Below are 21,285 nucleotides of genomic sequence, written 5' to 3'. Positions count from 1 at the left end.
TGCACAAGCAACTGCAGTTTGCGAATTCATGAGATTGAACGTGAGATTTGAGTGAAAAATTTGAGCGAACGCGCAGAAAGTGAGGTTGTTGAACAGCACGAGGAATTAGTTAAAAAAAGGGGGGGCTCCGCTGTCGTATGGAACTGGTTTGGGTTCAAAATCTCTGACATCGACCAACAAACCATACTCTGCAAGTTGTGCCGCCGTGTTGTTGCAGCCAAAGGTGGAAACACTAGCAATCTCTTTCACCACTTGAAAACCATGCATGTCCGCGAATATGAGACATGCACCCAAATGCGTACAACAGATCGTCCCGAAGGCGGCGCACGCCTGAAGACTAGGTTAAAAAGCTTACAGTATTTAAGTTTGTATAAACTACATTTTCCTTGTAGTAATCTTCTTTATCCCCTATGTACTATACAGTATTTTATTTTATTTTATTTTACATAGTATTTAATTTAATTTCTACCTCATGTTGAAATTTTGCACTGTTTGATAAAAAACACAATTGCACAATTAAAAAAAAACTTTAAGAAAGTTGATGTGAGTATTGGTTGGTACTAGCTGAAGCTTTAAAAGATTTGATTGAAAGTATTACAGTGTATAACAACTGAGTTACCTTTTACCTTACCTTATTCTCCATGTAGCAAAATATTTTCATTTTCTTTATCCCATATGTTCATTAAATGTGTTTAAATAAAAGTCTTTTAAGGTCTATGTCCCATCCCTGACTTTTTTTAGTTATATGAGGTTAAAATACCTATTTTTCCTATAATTTAACTAAGGTGTACTAAAATGTGATTCCATATGTTTTTATCATATCGAAATATCGATATCGACTGGACGGTGAAAAATACAGTGATATGAATTTGAGCTCATATCGCCCACCCCTAACTGGTCACTGGAAGTTCAACATGGCCCCTCATGGGAAAGAACTCTCTGAGGATCTGAAAAAAAGAATTGTTGCTCTACAAAAAGATGGCATAGGCTATAAGAAGATTGCCAAGACCCTGAAACTGAGCTGCAGCACAGTGGCCAAGACCATACAGCGGTTTAACAGGACAGGTTCCACTCAGAACAGGCCTCGCCATGGTCGACCAAAGAAGTTGAGTGCACATGCTCAGCCTCATATCCAGAAGTTGTCTTTGGGAAATAAACGGATGAGTGCTGCCAGCATTGCTGCAGAGGTTGAAGGGGTGGGGGGTCAGCCTGTCAGTGCTCAGACCAAACGTCGCACACTGCATCAAATTGGTTTGCATGGCTGTCGTCCCAGAAGGAAGCCTCTTCTAAAGATGATACACAAAAAAACCAAAAAAAAATTAGAAAAAAAAACAAAAGAAAAAAAAAAACAAAAAAAAAATAATTAGATAAAAAAGAAAAAAAAAAAAAAAGAAGAAAACAAGAAAAGAAAAAAAAAAACAAAAAAAAATAACAAAAAAAAAAAAAAGAAGAAGGAGTGTCATGGTCTGGGGCTGCATGAGTGCTGCCGGCACTGGGGAGCTACAGTTCATTGAGAGAACCATGAATGCCAACATGTACTGTGACATACTGAAGCAGAGCATGATCCCCTCCCTTCGGAGACTGGGCCGCAGAGCAGTACTCCAACATGATAATGACCCTAAACAGACCTCCAAGACAAACACTGCCTTGCTAAAGAAGCTGAGGCTAAAGGAGAAGACCTAAACACTATTGAGCATCTGTGGGGCATCCTCAAATGGAAGGTGGAGGAGCGCATGGAGGAGTGGAACCAGAGGTTGCCCTAGACTATTTCATTGTCCGCCATTTTGATGGACAGGCTCCTAAAAAATCTGTCATAATCTATTTTTACCCGTCACTGTGATGCAAGGTGATATTACGTGCCAATTAGCATGTTTGTGAAGTCATCGCAGCGTACATGCATTCTTTGAACTTACTGTATTTTAATACCCAATAAAGCCGAAGTCGTTTACATATTTAATGTTTCTGTTGTCAGACATAAAATACTAATTACAGACAAATGTTCATGTCCAGTCAGTAACAATGACAGGTGCTTGTACACGCTGTTTTGTAATAATTCATATACTTAAGTAACTTTAAGCTGCTGTTAGGTCATGAAAGGAGAAGAAGCAGGGACACTTTTTTCCACTCACTGAAAGTTAGGTTTATCCAAAATGACGCTAGTCGCTATCGCTCTCTGAAGGAAAGAAGTCTGTAAACACCGCACCACTGGTTTGTGCGCGCATGTGTGTGTATGAGAGCCTGCGACGAGAGGGTCGTATTGAATGACAGATGCAAGCTTTGCAGAATCAGATCCAGAAACAACGCCACAAACAGTGGTTAGAGATCGCTGTGTTGTTATAAAAATGAAAAACGTTTTTCAGTTTGTTTGAAACTATGGCGACACAAAGTAGACGGTGGTGGGCGTCATAGTCGTCTTGTTTATACACGCCCCTGGCTCCGCACCGCGAGTCTCCACTGATCCCGCATGGGTTTTCCTGAATGGACGAGGCATTTATAAGTAATGAATGGAAAACGTCCGCGTGCGTCCCTGCGATCACGTTCTGATGAAAGGAAATGGTTGGATGCTACCAATTCGACAAAAAGGGGAATTACAAACTGCCCTCATTGTAATCCATCAAAATGACGGACGGCCTTCAGATTTTTCCATCACTGGTATTAAAAATCTGTCAATGATGGAGAATTTTGAGAGTGGAAGAGGACTCCAATGGCAACCTGTGAAGCTCTGGTGAACTCCATGCCCAAGAGGGTTGAGGCAGTGCTCTAAAATGATGGTGACACACAAAATATTGACACTTTGGGCCCAATTTGGACATTTTCACTTAGGGGTGTACTCACTTTTGTTGCCAGCGGTTTAGACATTAATGGCTGTGTGTTGAGTTATTTTGAGGGGACAGCAAATTGACACTGTTATACAAGCTGTACACTCACTACTTTACTTTGTAGCAAAGTGTCATTTCTTCAGTGTTGTCACATGAAAAGGTATAATAAAATATTTACTAAAATATGAGGGGTGTACTCACTTCTGTGAGATGTTTTCATTATTTACTCAAATTTATTTGGAGCTTTTTTGGAGTTTTTTACCTCAGGCATCACATCAGGAACAAGGTGGTGTATACATTAACCCGCTGTCGTACGAAAACGTAAGCGAATGTGGAAACCACGTCTGCGTATTCTAAAGTCTCAATTTTTGTCTGTTTACACAGAAACGCAACCTTTTTTTCAGTTTTCAAGTTTTCAAGCTAAAACGGGGTCTGCGGAGTAGTGTAAAAGCCAGGTGTGACCGAAGCAAGAGTTATGCGTTTTTAAAGGAAAACACACTAGTATAAACACCGTCAAAAAAAAGGTCAAGCGAGTCAATGACCACACTAATGATGTAAAAAAATCAAACACAACATAAATGATTTTGTGTAAACCTTTGTGTAATCTCATATGTAAATTGTCACATCGACATGCAATTAACCGCAACAACGTATGCAAGACTTGTTTTACACATCATTTACATTCACTATATGCGAGCTAGGCCACCACCATCATCCCAATTTAGCATGTATTTGTTAACAGGGAGTATCATTCCAAACTGTATGACTTTCTTTCTTCTCCAGGAAACGAAAGGAGATATTTTTAAGAACGTTGGTCTCCAAACAACACTGAGCCCCATTGACTTCCATTGTATGAACACAAAACCACAGAGACATCTCTCGAAACACCTTATTTTGTGTTCCAGAAGAAATGAAGTCATATAATGATGACAAAGATTCATTATTGACATATGCAGCCAGCTGGATCACAGCAGGAGACACACATGACAGAGAAACACATCCATGTGTACAGGAAGAGAAACAGAAGCAGATCAGATCAACACTCAGTCTTTCTGCATCATGTTACTCAGGAAAGTAAAAGTGGTTTATACTGGAAAGAGTGGCTCGTCCTGTCTGCTCACTTCACACGTGATCAGCACTTAAGATAGTATGTGTGTCCAAACTAGAGCGTAGCATACTTCTCACACACACACACTTAACATGGCTGTGAATTTTGAAACCAATATAGCTATAGAGCAAAACTGCTGCCGACAGACCGGTGTGTAAAAAAGGTTAACATACAGCCCTGCGGAGCCTGATGCTGTGGCGTGACGCTTGCGACCGTCACCTCCACGCCGGCCAGTGGCGGTGACAGAACGTCTCCATACATGTACGGAGGAGTGGGGGGGTTCTCGCTTTTCACCGTCATCTGAGAGAAACACAAATGAGACCTTTACACCAGGCTTAAACATCAGTTTTGGGTTAATGCAATACAGGTATAAACAGGGTCCTAAACATTTGGTGCTACGATCACTTCAGTTACATTGAGAGAACGTCATTTGCATGTGACCACAATGCATGAGTAGTTGAAATGGCGGTGTGTCCCGGACGACAGTAAAGCAGTGCCTATTCACGCACAGCTGTGTGTACCTGAGGTTCAGGTAAGGACGCCATGGAGCTGTCAGAGGTCAGAGACGACGAGGGTGATGGAGGTTCTGTCTTCACCTGGAAAACTGCAATGTACACACATATACAAACCATTACACACCAGTAAGAATCTTCACTAAACTATTACTAGACCAGTATCGCCTCTCTCATGAAAAAAGTAAAGAGACAGACATGTTGCTTTATATTATCCCGTTTAAATAATGTTCTTATAACTGTATGAGCAATAATTCTCACGTTATACGTCACATCATTTCATTGTTTGTAGGCAGATGTTATTAGCTGGACACATGTAAGACAGGTGATGAAACGAACCGACTGTGACTTACACAGGTCTACTGGGAGAGGCTGTGTTATTGTCATATCATCCCTCATTACTGATGGTTCACCTACGAATAAACACCAGATATAACATGCAACACATGTAACGATACGCTCAGCTCACGATTCAATGCAGTGCACGGTATTACCGTTACGGTTACGACTGAATCACGGTACGACACTGACAGATGTTTTCCCCAAAACATTAACCATTTTTAGGAACATTTGTTATTTTGTTAAAGAATTGTCCATATTCAAGGCTCAATTCAACCATTTTTATGTAAACAAAAAAAGCATAGATCCGTCACAGAAAAATAAAACAACATTTTTACATAAAAATATGAAGAAATACATTGAATTTGAAAACAGATTGCCATAGCCTACGATACTAGGGATGCACGATTAATTGCATTTGTGATTAAATCGCGATGTGATACAACGTGATTATCTAACCGCAAAGACTGCGATTAATTATGGGGATGTACAGTTTGATGCGACCCTGCTCGGAGCGGACCAGGACCATCTCAAAAGCATTAAAAATGCGCAGCACGCGGCTTTCTCCAAAAGTGCTCGGGACGGAAGCTTGCTCTCTCTCTCGTGGTGACTGCCTGCGAGTGAAGAGAGCGCGTTGCACCTGCGTTTTTACACGCAAACATGTGTTCTGGATCAATAATAACAGTTCATGCGGGAGTCCATGACGCATTCAGATTCATGATATTGACTAACAGCAATAGTTTACTTTCTCTCGTTTCAAATATTGCGGTGGGAAGTAACAATGTTATGTCTGATAAAATGCTAATTGTAGTCACACATGGGCATTTTGCTTCTGTTTTTTTGTCCACAAATCCAGCTCGTCATAGGTAAATGTGTAAATTGCCCCACCCCTCGATACTCTCGTGTATGGGCGATCCACAGGCTGGCGATAGAACGATCTGACTGTAATTTCATTTTATTTTCTATATAGCGCCAGATCACAAGAGAAGTCATTTAAGGTTAACTTTCCTATAGAACATGTCTATTCCTTGTTCTTTAAATTATTAAACAAACCAAGTAGCATTATGTTATTTATCTTACAGGCCGCCATGTCATTTCTGTCTCTACATGTTCGCGCGTTTACAATTCTCCTTAGCACACCTCCACCAGCGGACCGTGAGCGCGTGTGGGAAAATATGTCGCATCAACCACGTGAAAAGCAGGTCAAAGTATTTGTGTTTTTAAACGCTCCCAGGGTGGTGAAAATGGCAACATTCGCTCTCCTGCTCCGAGTCGAAGTACAGAAAAGACGCACGGCCTGCCTCTGACAGTTCAGTCACCACCGGACGACAGGTTTTCACCCAGCTTGGCTTCGTTCCATCCGGACCGCGAGACATAATGAACCATCAAACATCAGACTATTACTGTAGTTTAAATTGAGCAGCGCGTCTACATAACTGAGCTGTGCACATCTCGCGCACTCGGGGACATTTACGTTGATTATATTTTGCCGCTATCTTCTAATATCTTAATTTAGCGCCAAACGCGCTTCATTTGAACCCTTTACGCTTCATTTTCCTGCTTCTCCCGCCAAAGACGCATCGCATAGAAAGACCTGCACACACCAACCGCAGGTAAATAAATGCACACTTTTTCTGTTGTGCAGCCTCGTACATTTATCTTTTTACTTTCACGTTTTACCATTTAGCACCATAGGACACACGTGAGGTTTATTTGTCATCTACCCATGTATCAATGACGTTCAGCATTGACTGAATTATGGCGACATAGCATTCCCTTTGAATCTTCACATTTTCCCCTTACTTAAAAACGAATGCCTAATTTGTGGTTTAACATTATATTTAAATATGATACAACAATAAAACGGGTAAAAATTCACTTGTATCAAACAGAGAAATTCAACTTTAAACAGAAGATCTCGTCAGCCTTTATAACCCGTCAATCAGTGACGCCTCAGTCATCACATGACTCCTGCTGCCCTCTGTGCCGCGACTGCAACAAGCTCACGCGCTTCATAAACTGTTGCATCCGTTGTCCAAAGCGTATTTTATAGAGGTGCACCGATTGACCGGCCAGAGATCGGAATCGGCCGGTTTTTTGTATGATCGGCCCGACCGGTCAGTCCCAAGCCGATCTTCGGTTTCCCGTGATGCGGGCAAGAACGTCACAGCCGTCAGTACACTCAAAGCCGCAAGTAAACATGTAAACGTGCGCGCGCACAGCCTGTCTTTCACGGCTCGTTTATACTCGCATGTGTGTCCACCGGACCGCGAGTCTCTGCTGACTGACGCGCATCTCTCATGTCCGCTGACTGCACGCGCGTGNTTGTTAGTCACAGATCTTATTTTTTGCGATCTTCCAAAAGTCTATGAGAAAAATGCATAGGTTTTGGTTCGAGGGAACCAGCGGGGCGCTTACTTCCAGGTTAGCCTACAAAAATACATCATCTCTGAGCCACTCAATAGAGGGTATGCACATGTCGTCACTTTCCCATGTGAACACCACGTGGACACGCCCGCTTGAGTGGTAAAACACTCTGCAAAATGAATAGTTACAATATAAGAGAAACGCAATTCCGCGCGACATTTGAGTGTCCAAGAACACTGGATTCTTTTGTAAGCCGTAAGGTAGTCGTAAGGATCACCGTCGAGTCCCTCTGCTTGTAATTTCAGCAAATATTTGAGTGTTTTAGTCCCGGCTTCTTTGTTTCTGCTATTGTAAGCAGCCATTTTGCTGAGTGTTTTACCACTCAATGGAGCATGTCCCGGCATGTTCACGTGGGAAATTGACGTCAATGCATACCCTCTATTAGATTTATCAGTTTATCAGGTTTTTTGTATTCTCTCAAATCTCTTGGTAATTTTCTGATTTAAAAGGAACAATGAGCTTTGTTCTGTCACACAACTAATAGTCCTGTGGGTGACCTTCTTTATTTTCATGGTTACAGTCAACTGATGTTTATCCACTTAAAGGTGACCTATTATGCAAAATTCCTGATCATAAATGTGATGTCACAATCTGCAAAAACCCTGCCCACGACTGGTGACTGCAGGTCAGCATAGACCTCATCCCCATACTGAGTTGGACACCGTCCGCCATGTTTATATCCTCGCTAGATAGAACGTAAGAAACTATTTTAATGTTGACTGTAACCATGGAAATAAAGAAGGTCACCCACAGGACACAGCGTGCATGAGCTTAAGTTCAAAGTCTACTGCTTGTGCAAGATTTTAATGTGATGTTTTATTTCATTTTTATTGAACAATAAGTTTAGGGAAGTCGTGCCCATCTTCGGGCATCTTTGCAACGCCTCTGGGGGTCAGCTATTTCTATCAAGACTCAAGATTGTGGGAATATGGGAATTGTCCCTTTAAGAAGCATGGGGTTTGTAGTCCTGACCGTACTGAATGATGGGTAGAAGTAGTGCGGGTGTTGTATTCACGTGTGTGAGAACAAGGTAGCAGACGGGAAAATGGGGAGTAAGCTGCTTTAGAGGTTTTATTATTTTTCATAATTTCGTGAAGTTCATGTGATTGTGAAACGTTATAGTGATGGGTGGAGCTTTTGCTGACAAGATTAAACAACATGCCACTCAATAACTTTGTCGGCTCATCATTGTGAGAAATGGACCAGAGCAAACTGTTACAGCTATCCGCGATCGGAGAAGCGGATTAACGAAAAAGTAACAACAGTCCTTTAAATGGAGGAAGACAGAGATATTTCTGACATTACTTGCAAAATCACAATTCAAAAGTTTAAGCTCATATACTGATAAAAAATGTTTTAAAAACACTGTTAAGAAAATCTTTGCAATTGTTTTGTAAAATCTGTCATTGAGGTGGCCTGGCATCTCATTGCTTTTACAATGTTTACCAGAAGATGGCGCCAGCACTCATTTGCATTTAAAGAGACACGCCAAAGTAATAAGTTCCTTCCACCCAAAAATGAATGGCATGGTGTAATACATGACCGGTGGTGTACTTTAAGCTGAAGATTCACAGACACGTTCTGTGGATACACAAGACACAAGAGATCAGTACATTTATTTTATCAAATACATCCGTGATGAGTAACGCTGAAACCATTGAAGCTAAATCGACCTGACATGTGTATACAACTGATGTGAAATAAGAAGTTATTGTTAGTTTAATTTTGATCCATCACTCTTAGCACGCTCTCGGTTCTCATTAGGGTTGCCAAGTCTGGAGTGTTCCTACAGAACTGAACTACTCTTCCACGAGTTAAAGGTGGAAGATTTGTCGATCAGCGGTCAGTCTTAGGATGGGATGTTAGTTATGAAAACAAATTGTGTTTATAATTACTGCTACACGGTCATTTACAATAAGAAATTATGTGTACTTAATAACAGTTTAATTTGTTTAGCTATAGGAGTTTTGATATTTTGGATGGGGCCGTTTGGCTAGTTTAATGGGCACCATTGGACTCGTTTTGTTTCGAAGACCTGGCAACCCTGCTTCTCATGCTTGACTCTATGTAAGAGCTACAAATGTAGGACCTTTCCATGTACACTTTTCTATTTTACTAATAGCATTCACATTCAGAGCTTAACTGCTTCTTCTTCTTCTCCTGCTGCTTTTGGTTTCATCGGCGGTTGGCGTCAGAGTTTATACTGCTGAACGAATCACATCACAAATTATGTAAAACGAATGAAAGAACGAAAGCTCGCGACATCTACACTTTAATTGGTCAATATTTATGTCAATCCTAAATTGTGGCTGCTTCTTGACGGTTACTGGCTCGCGTAGCTGTCATGCAAAATCTTTGCGCTGATTGGACGGAAATCCGTTTTCCTGTTCTGAAGCCCAATGATTTGTCCATCGCGCGTCCAATAGCATTTCATCTAGTAGTCGAGAGGCGGGACTGTTTTATATTCCACATTCAGATTGGCAGCGCACTCCAAAAAGAGGCGGGTCATGTTAAGGAAATTAGCTTCCTTGTCTTTTTGTTAGCGAAACGGTCGTGCAGGATGGCGACTTAAATCATTCAATAAAACGAATAAAATACACCCAACTAACTTAGTTCCATGGTTTCAGGCTTCAGGCGTGTCTGTGGATTTAACACGAATCCGCTGGATGTAAATTTTGATTTCCTGGTGTCTCAGTGTGGAGGAGACCTGCGCTAGTGTGATGATGACTGCCGAGCTGCTGCTGTCGGACCTGGACAGTCGCTTCTGCGCTGATAATCTGCTAACCAGCGAGGACTGGGGTGAGTACTGCATTAAAACACCTGGTAACCTGTTAACCAGTCAGTGCTGGGTGACTAACTTTACTGGATCCCATACATACATACATTCCGTGATGTCGATCAGTGTCTAGCTTCATGGTTGATGTTTGGAGCTGTGGTTACAGATTTGGGCTGGAAACTAAAACGTTGTGGGTTTAAACAACACGTAGATGCATAGTTAAACTAACATGAATGTATATACATCTCTGGATGAAGATGCTGTTCTGGACTAGAGAGAGAGAGAGACTGGAGCGATCCCGGATGTAGTTGTTTACTCGTATTCAACGCACATTGCCTGACTAATTAACAAAAGTTGTGACAGTACACACGTTTTCTGAAACACCATCTTAATGCACGCTGTAATCTAAGATAAAGGTGTTTTTTGGCCAGGCAGTGTAGTTTGAGGTGTAAATATTAAAAATTTAATTCCTGCTTAAAACACAACAAACAATAGAAAAAACAACCGATTTATTGGCTGATTGGAACATTTAATGCTGTCTGTGGGTTTCTATTGGTAATGTGTTGGGTTCTGTTGGTGGGATGTTATCTGGCAGATGGGAAGCCACAAAATACCATTATCTTACAGGAATAAATTTCAAAACACACCATGTAAAATAAGTTTGGTTTTAATGATAAACATCTGATGATTCACATAGTGGTATATGTGTGTATTTGGTTGGTGATTGCAGCTGCAGCTGTATCCATTGATGAAGCAGGTGGCGCCTATTTAGATGCGCATGTCGCTTTCATGTTAACTTCTGTCCTGAGGGGAGCAGGGTCTGTCAGACTCCATTGACCTCGGGACTAGGGCTGGCACAATTATTAAAGGGTTCATATGGCGCGAATACGTGTTTTTCTGTGTGTTATAAGTTGCCCATGCATGTATTAGACACGTCAAATTGCAGAAATGAAAGTGTGGGAACAAAAGATGCATTCTATGTAAAAGCAAATGCTCACCCAGAGCTGCCTGAAAGGCCTCGTGTAGCCACACCCCCACAAATCTACATCAGTTGGTGGTCTGATTTGACTAAGACCGCACAAATGTATACGCAAGTAAGGTGGGTGTACCTGTCAGTACAATTGAAAAGAGGAACCTGATGTTCCAAATATGGTAAGAGGCGTTACATTTCTGTCACACGCTTGCAGTATTCGACCAATCACTACGCACTGGTTAACTGGCCAATCATAGCGCACCTCGCTTTTCAGAGCCATGAGCTTTGTAAAAAATCTGTGCTTTTCAGAGAGGCGGGGCAAAGAGGAGATTAGGGCTGCAGCTATCGATTCTTTTACTAATCGAGTATTCTACTGATTTTCCATCGATTAATCGGGTATTCGGATAATAAGTACTTTTTCTTTATTAAAAAGCAATACTAATTATACAAGAGAAAATAAGACAGGTCTCTTAAAATGAGTAAAACAACTAATTTGTTTCCTTTTTAGAACAATTAGTTTTTATTGCTGAAATAGCATACATTAATATCTGTGAAAACTAAACCCATTTAGTACATTCCATTGCCATATTAAATTCAAAATGCAATATAATACAAATATATAAATAAGAAACATGAATAAAAATGGAAATAATAATTTCAAACAATAGCCTATGACTTTTATTTTGGCAGGTTGTCAGCAGATGCTTATTTTTTAGTATGTCTGTTTCTTCACTCAAACAATAACATGTTTGTGAAATAAACTCTCAGCGCAACTCTGGAGGTGAAGTTCATGTCCTCATTCAGCGCAGACGCAGACAAATTCATGAGCATCACGCGTGTAGCACGTTAAACTGTGCAGTTCATTCACTCAGACACGCAGACCAGACAGATGAAATGTGTAAATAACAGGATTCGGTGTCCACTAGTCCGCATCTAGTTTGATGGACTCAATGCAGCCGGAAAACAAGTTTCACTCGTAAAATAGACTAAAACCAAGTCAAATATCAGTTCACCATTTCAATAAGCTATTAGGGCTGTGACGGTGGCAGTTTTTTACCACCGCGGTGGTAATAGACAAATCGACCGCGATGGTGCGGTGGTTGAGAAATATATATTATTTATATAAATAATATTTATATTATTATATTTGCGTGTAGCAACCACACGACGAGTGGAAGAGAAATATAGACCTTATTTAAATACTTGAAATTGTTAAATAATTGAAATATGATATCTGAAATAAATGAGGATGAAACATCCGTCAATGTTTAACGCGCAAATCCATCAGTGAAACGGCACACTACAGCATATAAAACATTTAAATAAACATCAGTAAATAATGAAAACTTAAATGATATAAGAAAGCTAAATACTAAATAAAAAAGCTCTTGTTGCAGTAACTTCAGTCAGTGGCGTATTAACCCTTACAGTCCTTAACAATTCCATTTGAAACAAACTGTTTAAACCTACATTGGCTTTCCTATTCAGATTGCCATAAAAACTTTACTTTTTCCGACTCGTCGTTGATGTGAAACTTACTTGTTGACATTGTCCAGATTAAAATGTGTACAGCTGCACTAAATGCGCGTTCAGAAGATGTGCACAGGAGCGCAAATGAAGAGATGTCTCTCCGCAACCGCGGCAAAACCTGCGCGCGCTCCGACACTAAGCAAGCGGGTCATAGCCAGTTTTGATTTTACGTATCTGTTCATTTCACAACAAGATCCATTGCAAAAGCCGCAGAATAACCTAGGTTTCGCTGCAGGCCTGCGCTCTTACGCACCAACGGAAACGTATGCCAATAATTTCTGTTAATTTAAAATCTTTTAAATAAAACCATCCACAACTGAAAGGCTACAACTAGCAATCGTTATCGCAACTCTCATATTTATTATACCTATATTTGTCAGAGTGACGTGCACTACCGCCGGTGGCAGTTCTCCACCGTCATGGCACTTTACCATCGCTGTGGTGCGGTTGTTACGGCAACCGTCACAGCCCTATAAGCTATCAGTTATTTATCAGCATGAGAAATACGTGTGAGCGTGTGAACAGACTAAAATGCGTGTGTCTCGCGGTGAATGCATGAGACTTGAGAGCCCTGTAACATGAATAGATTTTAGCGGGCTGTGCGTCAGTAATAACGGTCCGTGGGGAAACGCAGTGCTCCGTGTGTACTGTAGTTAAATGGATTAAACGAGGCTTCGAGGCAACAAAAATTGCCTCGATGATTTTTTGTATTCGAATAACTCGAGTTACTCGAGGAATCGTTTCAGCCTAGCTTTTCAGAGCGATGAGAGGCTGGGCACATAGGAGATACAAACATGCTCGGTATGTGGAAAATACAGCGTTTTTGAACCTTAAATGGTATATACACATTGCATTACATCTCAAACAAACCATAATATTCGTTTTAGCCGTGTCATATGACCCCTTTAATATAATCTTCTCATCAAAATTATTTGACATAATCACAATTATTTCAGATAACCGCAATTATTGTGAATTCTTAAAAAAACAAGGTTGTTCTGCAGAATTCTGCATGCACCATTCTTGATCTGCACTCACTGTTACATTCAGTGACATTTCTCTATCATTTAAGTGTCATCAGTTTGTATGTTTTTGTGGTGATGAGTTTTATTAAAGTGATCGATTTGCTGCATCTAGACAGCAAGACGACACCATCCTCATATATCAGAGGTTTTATATGATCTCTCTATAGTGAATGTTATTAGTTATTTAAAGAATTTCCACTTTTCCAAAGGATATATTTGTTTCATTGAATAAATTAATTGTTATTAATCATTTTAATTGTCAAAGCCATAAAATAGACAATTAATCGACAAATTGCAATGATTTAATAGGCAATTATTCGTCAGGCAAATTTTATAATTGTGACAGCCCTACTCGGGACTTGGGGGTGGGCTACAATACAAAAAACTGATTGAATTTTGCTGCCCATCAGAAAAAACGATACCTGATCTTTGGCCTGGGGGTAGCACACTTTTGTGTTTTGTAACTGCTTTTCACCATTCTACTCCCCCTATTTTTCCTGTAAAACGATCCCCGTCTCTCAGTGTCTGTAAATATTCACCTGTCCTTGGACAGCTGATGCGACATGAAAGCCGCAGCACCTGCACCTGAAGCTCCAGTCGTTACTGTATCTTGTTCTCCATTTTCTCTCTCTTTCCCTGCACTTTTCTTATGAAATGGTTATGGTATTGTTTATAAATGACATTAAATGTTGGTAATATTTTCTGTTTCAGATGCATGCTTGTATCAGTATGAGGATATGGAGGAGGGTGAAGAGTCTCGTTTCATCAGAGAACTGAAATATGACACATCGGTATGTTCATATTACACACACACTCGACTTCACAAAAACAAAAAAGGCATTTAGAAATGAAAACGATTTTAGAAAAGATCCACATTACAGTATCAAAAAAGTTTAGGGCGTATGTGCTTGAAATGACATTTCCAATAGGCCCTTTTCACAATGATGTCACTTAACTTCCGCCTTTTCGCAAAGCAGTGTATCATAACATCCGTCTTGCAACAAACAAGAAGAAGAAGAAGAAGAAGAAGAACTTCCGTTTTGCAGTCGTGCAGGAATTTAACAACAGTGAGAAAAAAATGGACAGAACACGTATTCAAGTACTTATCCTAGCACCTTCGCTAACACAAAAAGAAAATAAAACACTTACCTTCATAATCAAACAGGTAGTGTTCAACGAAGAATTTGTATCCTTTTTCTAGCTTTGATCTTGTCGTTAGCGAAAATTTGTCTGCAAGACGTTGACATCATCTATCGTATTTGTGGCAGATGTGCAAGGGACTTGGTAAAGTCCATTCTGAGGTGCTAGCGGAAGTAACTTCTTCTTTTTGAGTTTTACTGGCGGTTGGCAAACCAGCTTATAGGTGCATTACCGCCACCTTATGAACTGGAGTGCTAGCGGAAGTAACGATACACTGCTTCGCGGCAGAACGGAAGATGCGTGACGTCATGTGAAAAGGACGTATTGGGGTAATACATGCGTTTCTTTATTAACAACTAAAATACAGCGTTTTAAAGTGAAAGAGGCCGTTTATTTGTATGCGTTTTGGCTGTTCATTTACAAAACAGTGGTGTTTTGGGGGGCTGAAAATGCTAACTTTTGAAAACGGGTCTCATAGTGCGCGGTTTTAAAATGACGGCATTATCGTTTCCGTGTAAACTATGTAGGCGGCGTTTTCCAAAAACGATGTCAGTTTGTAGGTATGCGCAAGTATTCCCCAAGTAATAATGGCGGCCTCCATGCTGCATGATTGTGCCGCGTGACATACTTATTATCATTTCTCCAGCAACAAGTAGATTTACTGCACCACTACAACCAGCGGAGACAGTATTTATATGCACACTACTATAAACACACATAAACACCGACAAAGTATGTGCGCAGGCACGTAGTGTTTCTTTACAGTGCAACAGCGCCATCCACTGGCCTGGCATTCATTTTTATTAGTTTTCCCAGAGCCATGTAAATGCAGATCGTTTTGATAACGCTGTCTTGTGTACGTGAAACTTTTCAAAAACGCAAAGGAAAAACTTTACCGTTCTTTATCGTGTAGACGTACTCTTAAGTTTATTGTCTTTTTTTATGAATGTTGTGTGCTTGTCTCTTAGGCCCTGTTTGCACAAGATATAAGATCACATAAATCTTTCAGTTCCATTTTGTACTGAGCATGTTTTTCCATGTTTTTCTCAGTTGGACAGTGATCTTGTTCTTACTCTGGACCCTGATAACCCCACCTCACCCTGGAAAAACCTGGACAACAACCTCACAGGTATGAACTTGAAATTATGTTGATCAGGCTCTTTTACATCAAACCTGACTAGTTTGCGGCTGCATGTGAGCAATAAGTGGTGCTTTTAAAGATGCACGAAACGCAGCTCCAGACACATGATGATGGCACATTTCAACTCGACTGTTTTGATTGAAAGTAATCCTCTTTCAAAATCCTCCTGTGTGTTAATGAGTTCAGTCAGTCATGAGCTGGATGTTTTTAAGATGTGGATTGTGAAGAGGATATATTGGCTGTTCATTCCATCGGACTCTGACCTGCAAACATTCTTGTTTGATGATGAAAAATTGCTTGTTTAATGAGTAACAGCTGCCTGATACTTCTAGTGATGGGCCAGTAGTCGATGATGGGCAGCTATCCATCAATTGCATTACTCGCCCATCGTTGTTTTCCCTTTCTATATAAATAAAATACTAGAGATGCACCGATTGCAATTTTCTTTGCAGATTCCAATTTTTGATTTTATTACAAGTGAAACCTGCCGATTCCGATTTTTGCCATTCTGATTTTCTGTCCACAAACTATAATTGACAGTATACTGTATATACAGTAAAACCATATTAACTTTTCTTCAATACAAATTTTTTTTATTTTCATTGAATAAATGATTGAAAATGACAATTTCCCCAAATTTCCCTAAATGCAGTTCTCCAAGCTGCATTAAATTACAGAATCTTCTCTTTCCCAAAGAACTCTTAAATTGAAGAACTCTGTGACTGAAAAGAAGTACAAATAATAAAATATAACCAAACATGTCACTTAATTTACCTTTTTCATTTTTGTACTCATCTCACAAAAGTTTAAGATAACAATAAAATACTTCAACTTTATTCTCGTCTGTTTCCATTTATGAAACTAACATTGTTTTATTTCATTTTTTCTGAAACGTAAAATAAATTGTCTTTATCTTGTGTCTGTAGTATTAAAAGAAGTGGGTTGATTTTTGCTGCAACTTCAATAAAAAGTTAAAAATCTTATGAGTGAATTCTACTCTAAAGATGTATATGTATTTGCAGTTTTTTGTGTTAGTAAAGAACTCAATCAGATATATATCGCATATATTGGTTGATTTATTCATTTTTTTATATTTTGGATTTTTAAAAACAAGTAGAAGTCGTGTTGAATGTCATTTTACCTAGGTGAAATGACCACAGTTTTAACGTAAGACAAGGAATCAGGTTGAATGGAATTTACGTTTGTTTTACACAGAGTGAACGACTTCAACATGATTTGACTTCAACATGAGTTTAGCATGTGTCAGAGTTTAGCATGAAGCTAATAGCATCACTGTTAGCATACATACCCCATGTAGACGGAGCAACGAGAGATGAACTACAGTGCACATTTTTGTCTGTACAGTACATGATGCGCGTGTCTACATAACTGAGCTGTGCTCAGCATCTCGCGCACTCGGGGACATTTACGTTGATTATATTTTGCCGCTATCTTCTAATATCTTTATTTAGCGCCAAACGCGCTTCATTTGAACCCTTTACGCTTCATTTTCCTGCTTCTCCCGCCAAAGACGCATCGCATAGAAAGACCTGCACACACCAACCGCAGGTAAATAAATGCACACTTTTTCTGTTGTGCAGCCTCGTACATTTATCTTTTTACTTTCACGTTTTACCATTTAGCACCATAGGACACACGTGAGGTTTATTTGTCATCTACCCATGTATCAATGACGTTCAGCATTGACTGAATTATGGCGACATAGCATTCCCTTTGAATCTTCACATTTTCCCCTTACTTTAAAACGAATGCCTAATTTGTGGTTTAACATTATATTTAAATATGATACAACAATAAAACGGGTACAAATTCACTTGTATCAAACAGAGAAATTCAACTTTAAACAGAAGATCTCGTCAGCCTTTATAACCCGTCAATCAGTGACGCCTCAGTCATCACATGACTCCTGCTGCCCTCTGTGCCGCGACTGCAACAAGCTCACGCGCTTCATAAACTGTTGCATCCGTTGTCCAAAGCGTATTTTATAGAGGTGCACCGATTGACCGGCCAGAGATCGGAATCGGCCGGTTTTTTGTATGATCGGCCCGACCGGTCAGTCTAACGTCTCGTTCCAAGCCGATCTTCGGTTTCCCGTGATGCGGGCAAGAACGTCACAGCCGTCAGTACACTCAAAGTAGGGTTGCACGGTGTACCGGTGCTACGGTAGCATCGCGATGCTAAAGCTTCAAAATACCCGCGATGCCACTGTATTTTTGAAACGGTAGTACCGTAGGTAATGTTGCATATGCGCATTAATATTTATTTGAACACTTACATCTGCCTTTTTGCGGTGTTTATCTCCAAAATGAATGTGTGTTTTGAATGTCTCGGACGAGTTAATGATTCAAATTGGCGATTTGAACGAGTTGGTTAAATGATTCACTAACTCAGTGGAAAATTGACGCCACCTACTGGCCGTTTTAGTTCTGCATTTAAAGTAAGCCTAATATTTCCCTTTATAAAGACTGCTGTATCAATGAAATTTGTCCAACATTTGAATTAGTTCCTACGTGAAAAATGATCTAGTGTACGTTAGTATTTACTACAGTAAACTACTAAAACTCATAGATACTAGTGTTTTTGAGTCTTATCATAGTAAATATTTAAGTATACTACAGTATTTATAGTATTTACGACTAAATGTAAATGTATTTGCTACAATTTATACAATTACTACAGTTAATACAACAACATATTCTAGTGCAAAGTATAATACAGTTTACTATAGTAAATACAAAATGTTTAATCTAAATCTGTGTTTTTTGTATAAATTTGAATTATATCGCACAGCATCGTGATACTACTTGGTATCGAGATACTTCAGCTGGTATAGTATCGTAAAACATGTTTATGGTACCGTGACAACCCTAACTCAAAGCCGCAAGTAAACATGTAAACGTGCGCGCGCACAGCCTGTCTTTCACGGCTCGTTTATACTCGCATGTGTGTCCACCGGACCGCGAGTAGGCAAAAATCGGAATCGGCAGGTTTCACTTGTAATAAAATCAAAAATTGGAATCTGCAAAGAAAATTGCAATCGGTGCATCTCTAGTATTTTATTTATATAGAAAGGGAAAACAACGATGGGCGAGTAATGCAATTGATGGATAGCTGCCCATCATCGACTACTGGCCCATCACTAGAAGTATCAGGCAGCTGTTACTCATTAAACAAGCAATTTTTCATCATCAAACAAGAATGTTTGCAGGTCAGAGTCCGATGGAATGAACAGCCAATATATCCTCTTCACAATCCACATCTTAAAAACATCCAGCTCATGACTGACTGAACTCATTAACACACAGGAGGATTTTGAAAGAGGATTACTTTCAATCAAAACAGTCGAGTTGAAATGTGCCATCATCATGTGTCTGGAGCTGCGTTTCGTGCATCTTTAAAAGCACCACTTATTGCTCACATGCAGCCGCAAACTAGTCAGGTTTGATGTAAAAGAGCCTGATCAACATAATTTCAAGTTCATACCTGTGAGGTTGTTGTCCAGGTTTTTCCAGGGTGAGGTGGGGTTATCAGGGTCCAGAGTAAGAACAAGATCACTGTCCAACTGAGAAAAACATGGAAAAACATGCTCAGTACAAAATGGAACTGAAAGATTTATGTGATCTTATATCTTGTGCAAACAGGGCCTAAGAGACAAGCACACAACATTCATAAAAAAAGACAATAAACTTAAGAGTACGTCTACACGATAAAGAACGGTAAAGTTTTTCCTTTGCGTTTTTGAAAAGTTTCACGTACACAAGACAGCGTTATCAAAACGATCTGCATTTACATGGCTCTGGGAAAACTAATAAAAATGAATGCCAGGCCAGTGGATGGCGCTGTTGCACTGTAAAGAAACACTACGTGCCTGCGCACATACTTTGTCGGTGTTTATGTGTGTTTATAGTAGTGTGCATATAAATACTGTCTCCGCTGGTTGTAGTGGTGCAGTAAATCTACTTGTTGCTGGAGAAATGATAATAAGTATGTCACGCGGCACAATCATGCAGCATGGAGGCCGCCATTATTACTTGGGGAATACTTGCGCATACCTACAAACTGACATCGTTTTTGGAAAACGCCGCCTACATAGTTTACACGGAAACGATAATGCCGTCATTTTAAAACCGCGCACTATGAGACCCGTTTTCAAAAGTTAGCATTTTCAGCCCCCCAAAACACCACTGTTTTGTAAATGAACAGCCAAAACGCATAAAAATAAACGGCCTCTTTCACTTTAAAACACTGTATTTTAGTTGTTAATAAAGAAACGCATGTATTACCCCAATACGTCCTTTTCACATGACGTCACGCATCTTCCGTTCTGCCGCGAAGCAGTGTATCGTTACTTCCGCTAGCACTCCAGTTCATAAGGTGGCGGTAATGCACCTATAAGCTGGTTTGCCAACCGCCAGTAAAACTCAAAAAGAAGAAGTTACTTCCGCTAGCGCCTCAGAATGGACTTTACCAAGTCCCTTGCACATCTGCCACAAATACGGCTAGATGATGTACAACGTCTTGCAGACAAATTTTCGCTAACGACAAGATCAAAGCTAGAGAAAGGACACAAATTCTTCGTTGAACACTACCTGTTTGATTATGAAGGTAAGTGTTTTATTTTCTTTTTGTGTTAGCGAAGGTGCTAGGATAAGTACTTGAATACGTGTTCTGTCCATTTTTTTCTCACTGTTGTTAAATTCCTGCACGACTGCAAAACGGAAGTTCTTCTTCTTCTTCTTCTTCTTCTTGTTTGTTGCAAGACGGATGTTATGATACACTGCTTTGCGAAAAGGCGGAAGTTAAGTGACGTCATTGTGAAAAGGGCCTGTTGGAAATGTCATTTCAAGCACATACGCCCTAAACTTTTTTGATACTGTAATGTGGATCTTTTCTAAAATCGTTTTCATTTCTAAATGCCTTTTTTGTTTTTGTGAAGTCGAGTGTGTGTGTAATATGAACATACCGATGTGTCATATTTCAGTTCTCTGATGAAACGAGACTCTTCACCCTCCTCCATATCCTCATACTGATACAAGCATGCATCTGAAACAGAAAATATTACCAACATTTAATGTCATTTATAAACAATACCATAACCATTTCATAAGAAAAGTGCAGGGAAAGAGAGAGAAAATGGAGAACAAGATACAGTAACGACTGGAGCTTCAGGTGCAGGTGCTGCGGCTTTCATGTCGCATCAGCTGTCCAAGGACAGGTGAATATTTACAGACACTGAGAGACGGGGATCGTTTTACAGGAAAAATAGGGGGAGTAGAATGGTGAAAAGCAGTTACAAAACACAAAAGTGTGCTACCCCCAGGCCAAAGATCAGGTATCGTTTTTTCTGATGGGCAGCAAAATTCAATCAGTTTTTTGTATTGTAGCCCACCCCCAAGTCCCGAGTAGGGCTGTCACAATTATAAAATTTGCCTGACGAATAATTGCCTATTAAATCATTGCAATTTGTCGATTAA

General features: G+C 39.9%; 2 protein-coding genes across 5 annotated transcripts in view; one reads left to right on the top strand and one right to left on the bottom strand.

The window, feature by feature from the left end:
- Positions 1-21,285, bottom strand: part of atf6b (activating transcription factor 6 beta) — a 30,472-nt gene that overhangs the window by 7,105 nt on the left and 2,082 nt on the right. For 2 of the 4 annotated variants that reach the window (XM_057354798.1, XM_057354799.1), the window contains exons 2-6: positions 20,775-20,854; positions 19,295-19,373; positions 4,793-4,852; positions 4,449-4,531; positions 4,101-4,227 (exon numbers count right to left, since the gene is read on the bottom strand). In XM_057354798.1, the coding sequence (XP_057210781.1) occupies positions 4,101-4,227; positions 4,449-4,531; positions 4,793-4,852; positions 19,295-19,373; positions 20,775-20,854 (429 nt within the window). The remainder of the gene's footprint in view (positions 1-4,100; positions 4,228-4,448; positions 4,532-4,792; positions 4,853-19,294; positions 19,374-20,774; positions 20,855-21,285) is intronic. The other 2 variants (XM_057354800.1, XM_057354801.1) reach the window with 1 other exon arrangement.
- Positions 9,711-16,565, top strand: LOC130566962 (cyclic AMP-dependent transcription factor ATF-6 beta-like). Its single transcript, XM_057354802.1, has 3 exons — positions 9,711-10,004; positions 14,221-14,300; positions 15,700-16,565. The coding sequence occupies exons 1-3, from the start codon at positions 9,926-9,928 to the stop codon at positions 15,799-15,801; spliced, it is 261 nt and encodes an 86-aa protein (XP_057210785.1). The 5' UTR covers positions 9,711-9,925; the 3' UTR covers positions 15,802-16,565.

The sequence above is a fragment of the Triplophysa rosa genome, linkage group LG16, assembly GCF_024868665.1.
Source record: "Triplophysa rosa linkage group LG16, Trosa_1v2, whole genome shotgun sequence".
NCBI lineage: Eukaryota > Metazoa > Chordata > Actinopteri > Cypriniformes > Nemacheilidae > Triplophysa > Triplophysa rosa.
Note: the sequence above shows the minus strand (reverse complement) of the source record. Positions and strands in the feature narration are given on the sequence as shown.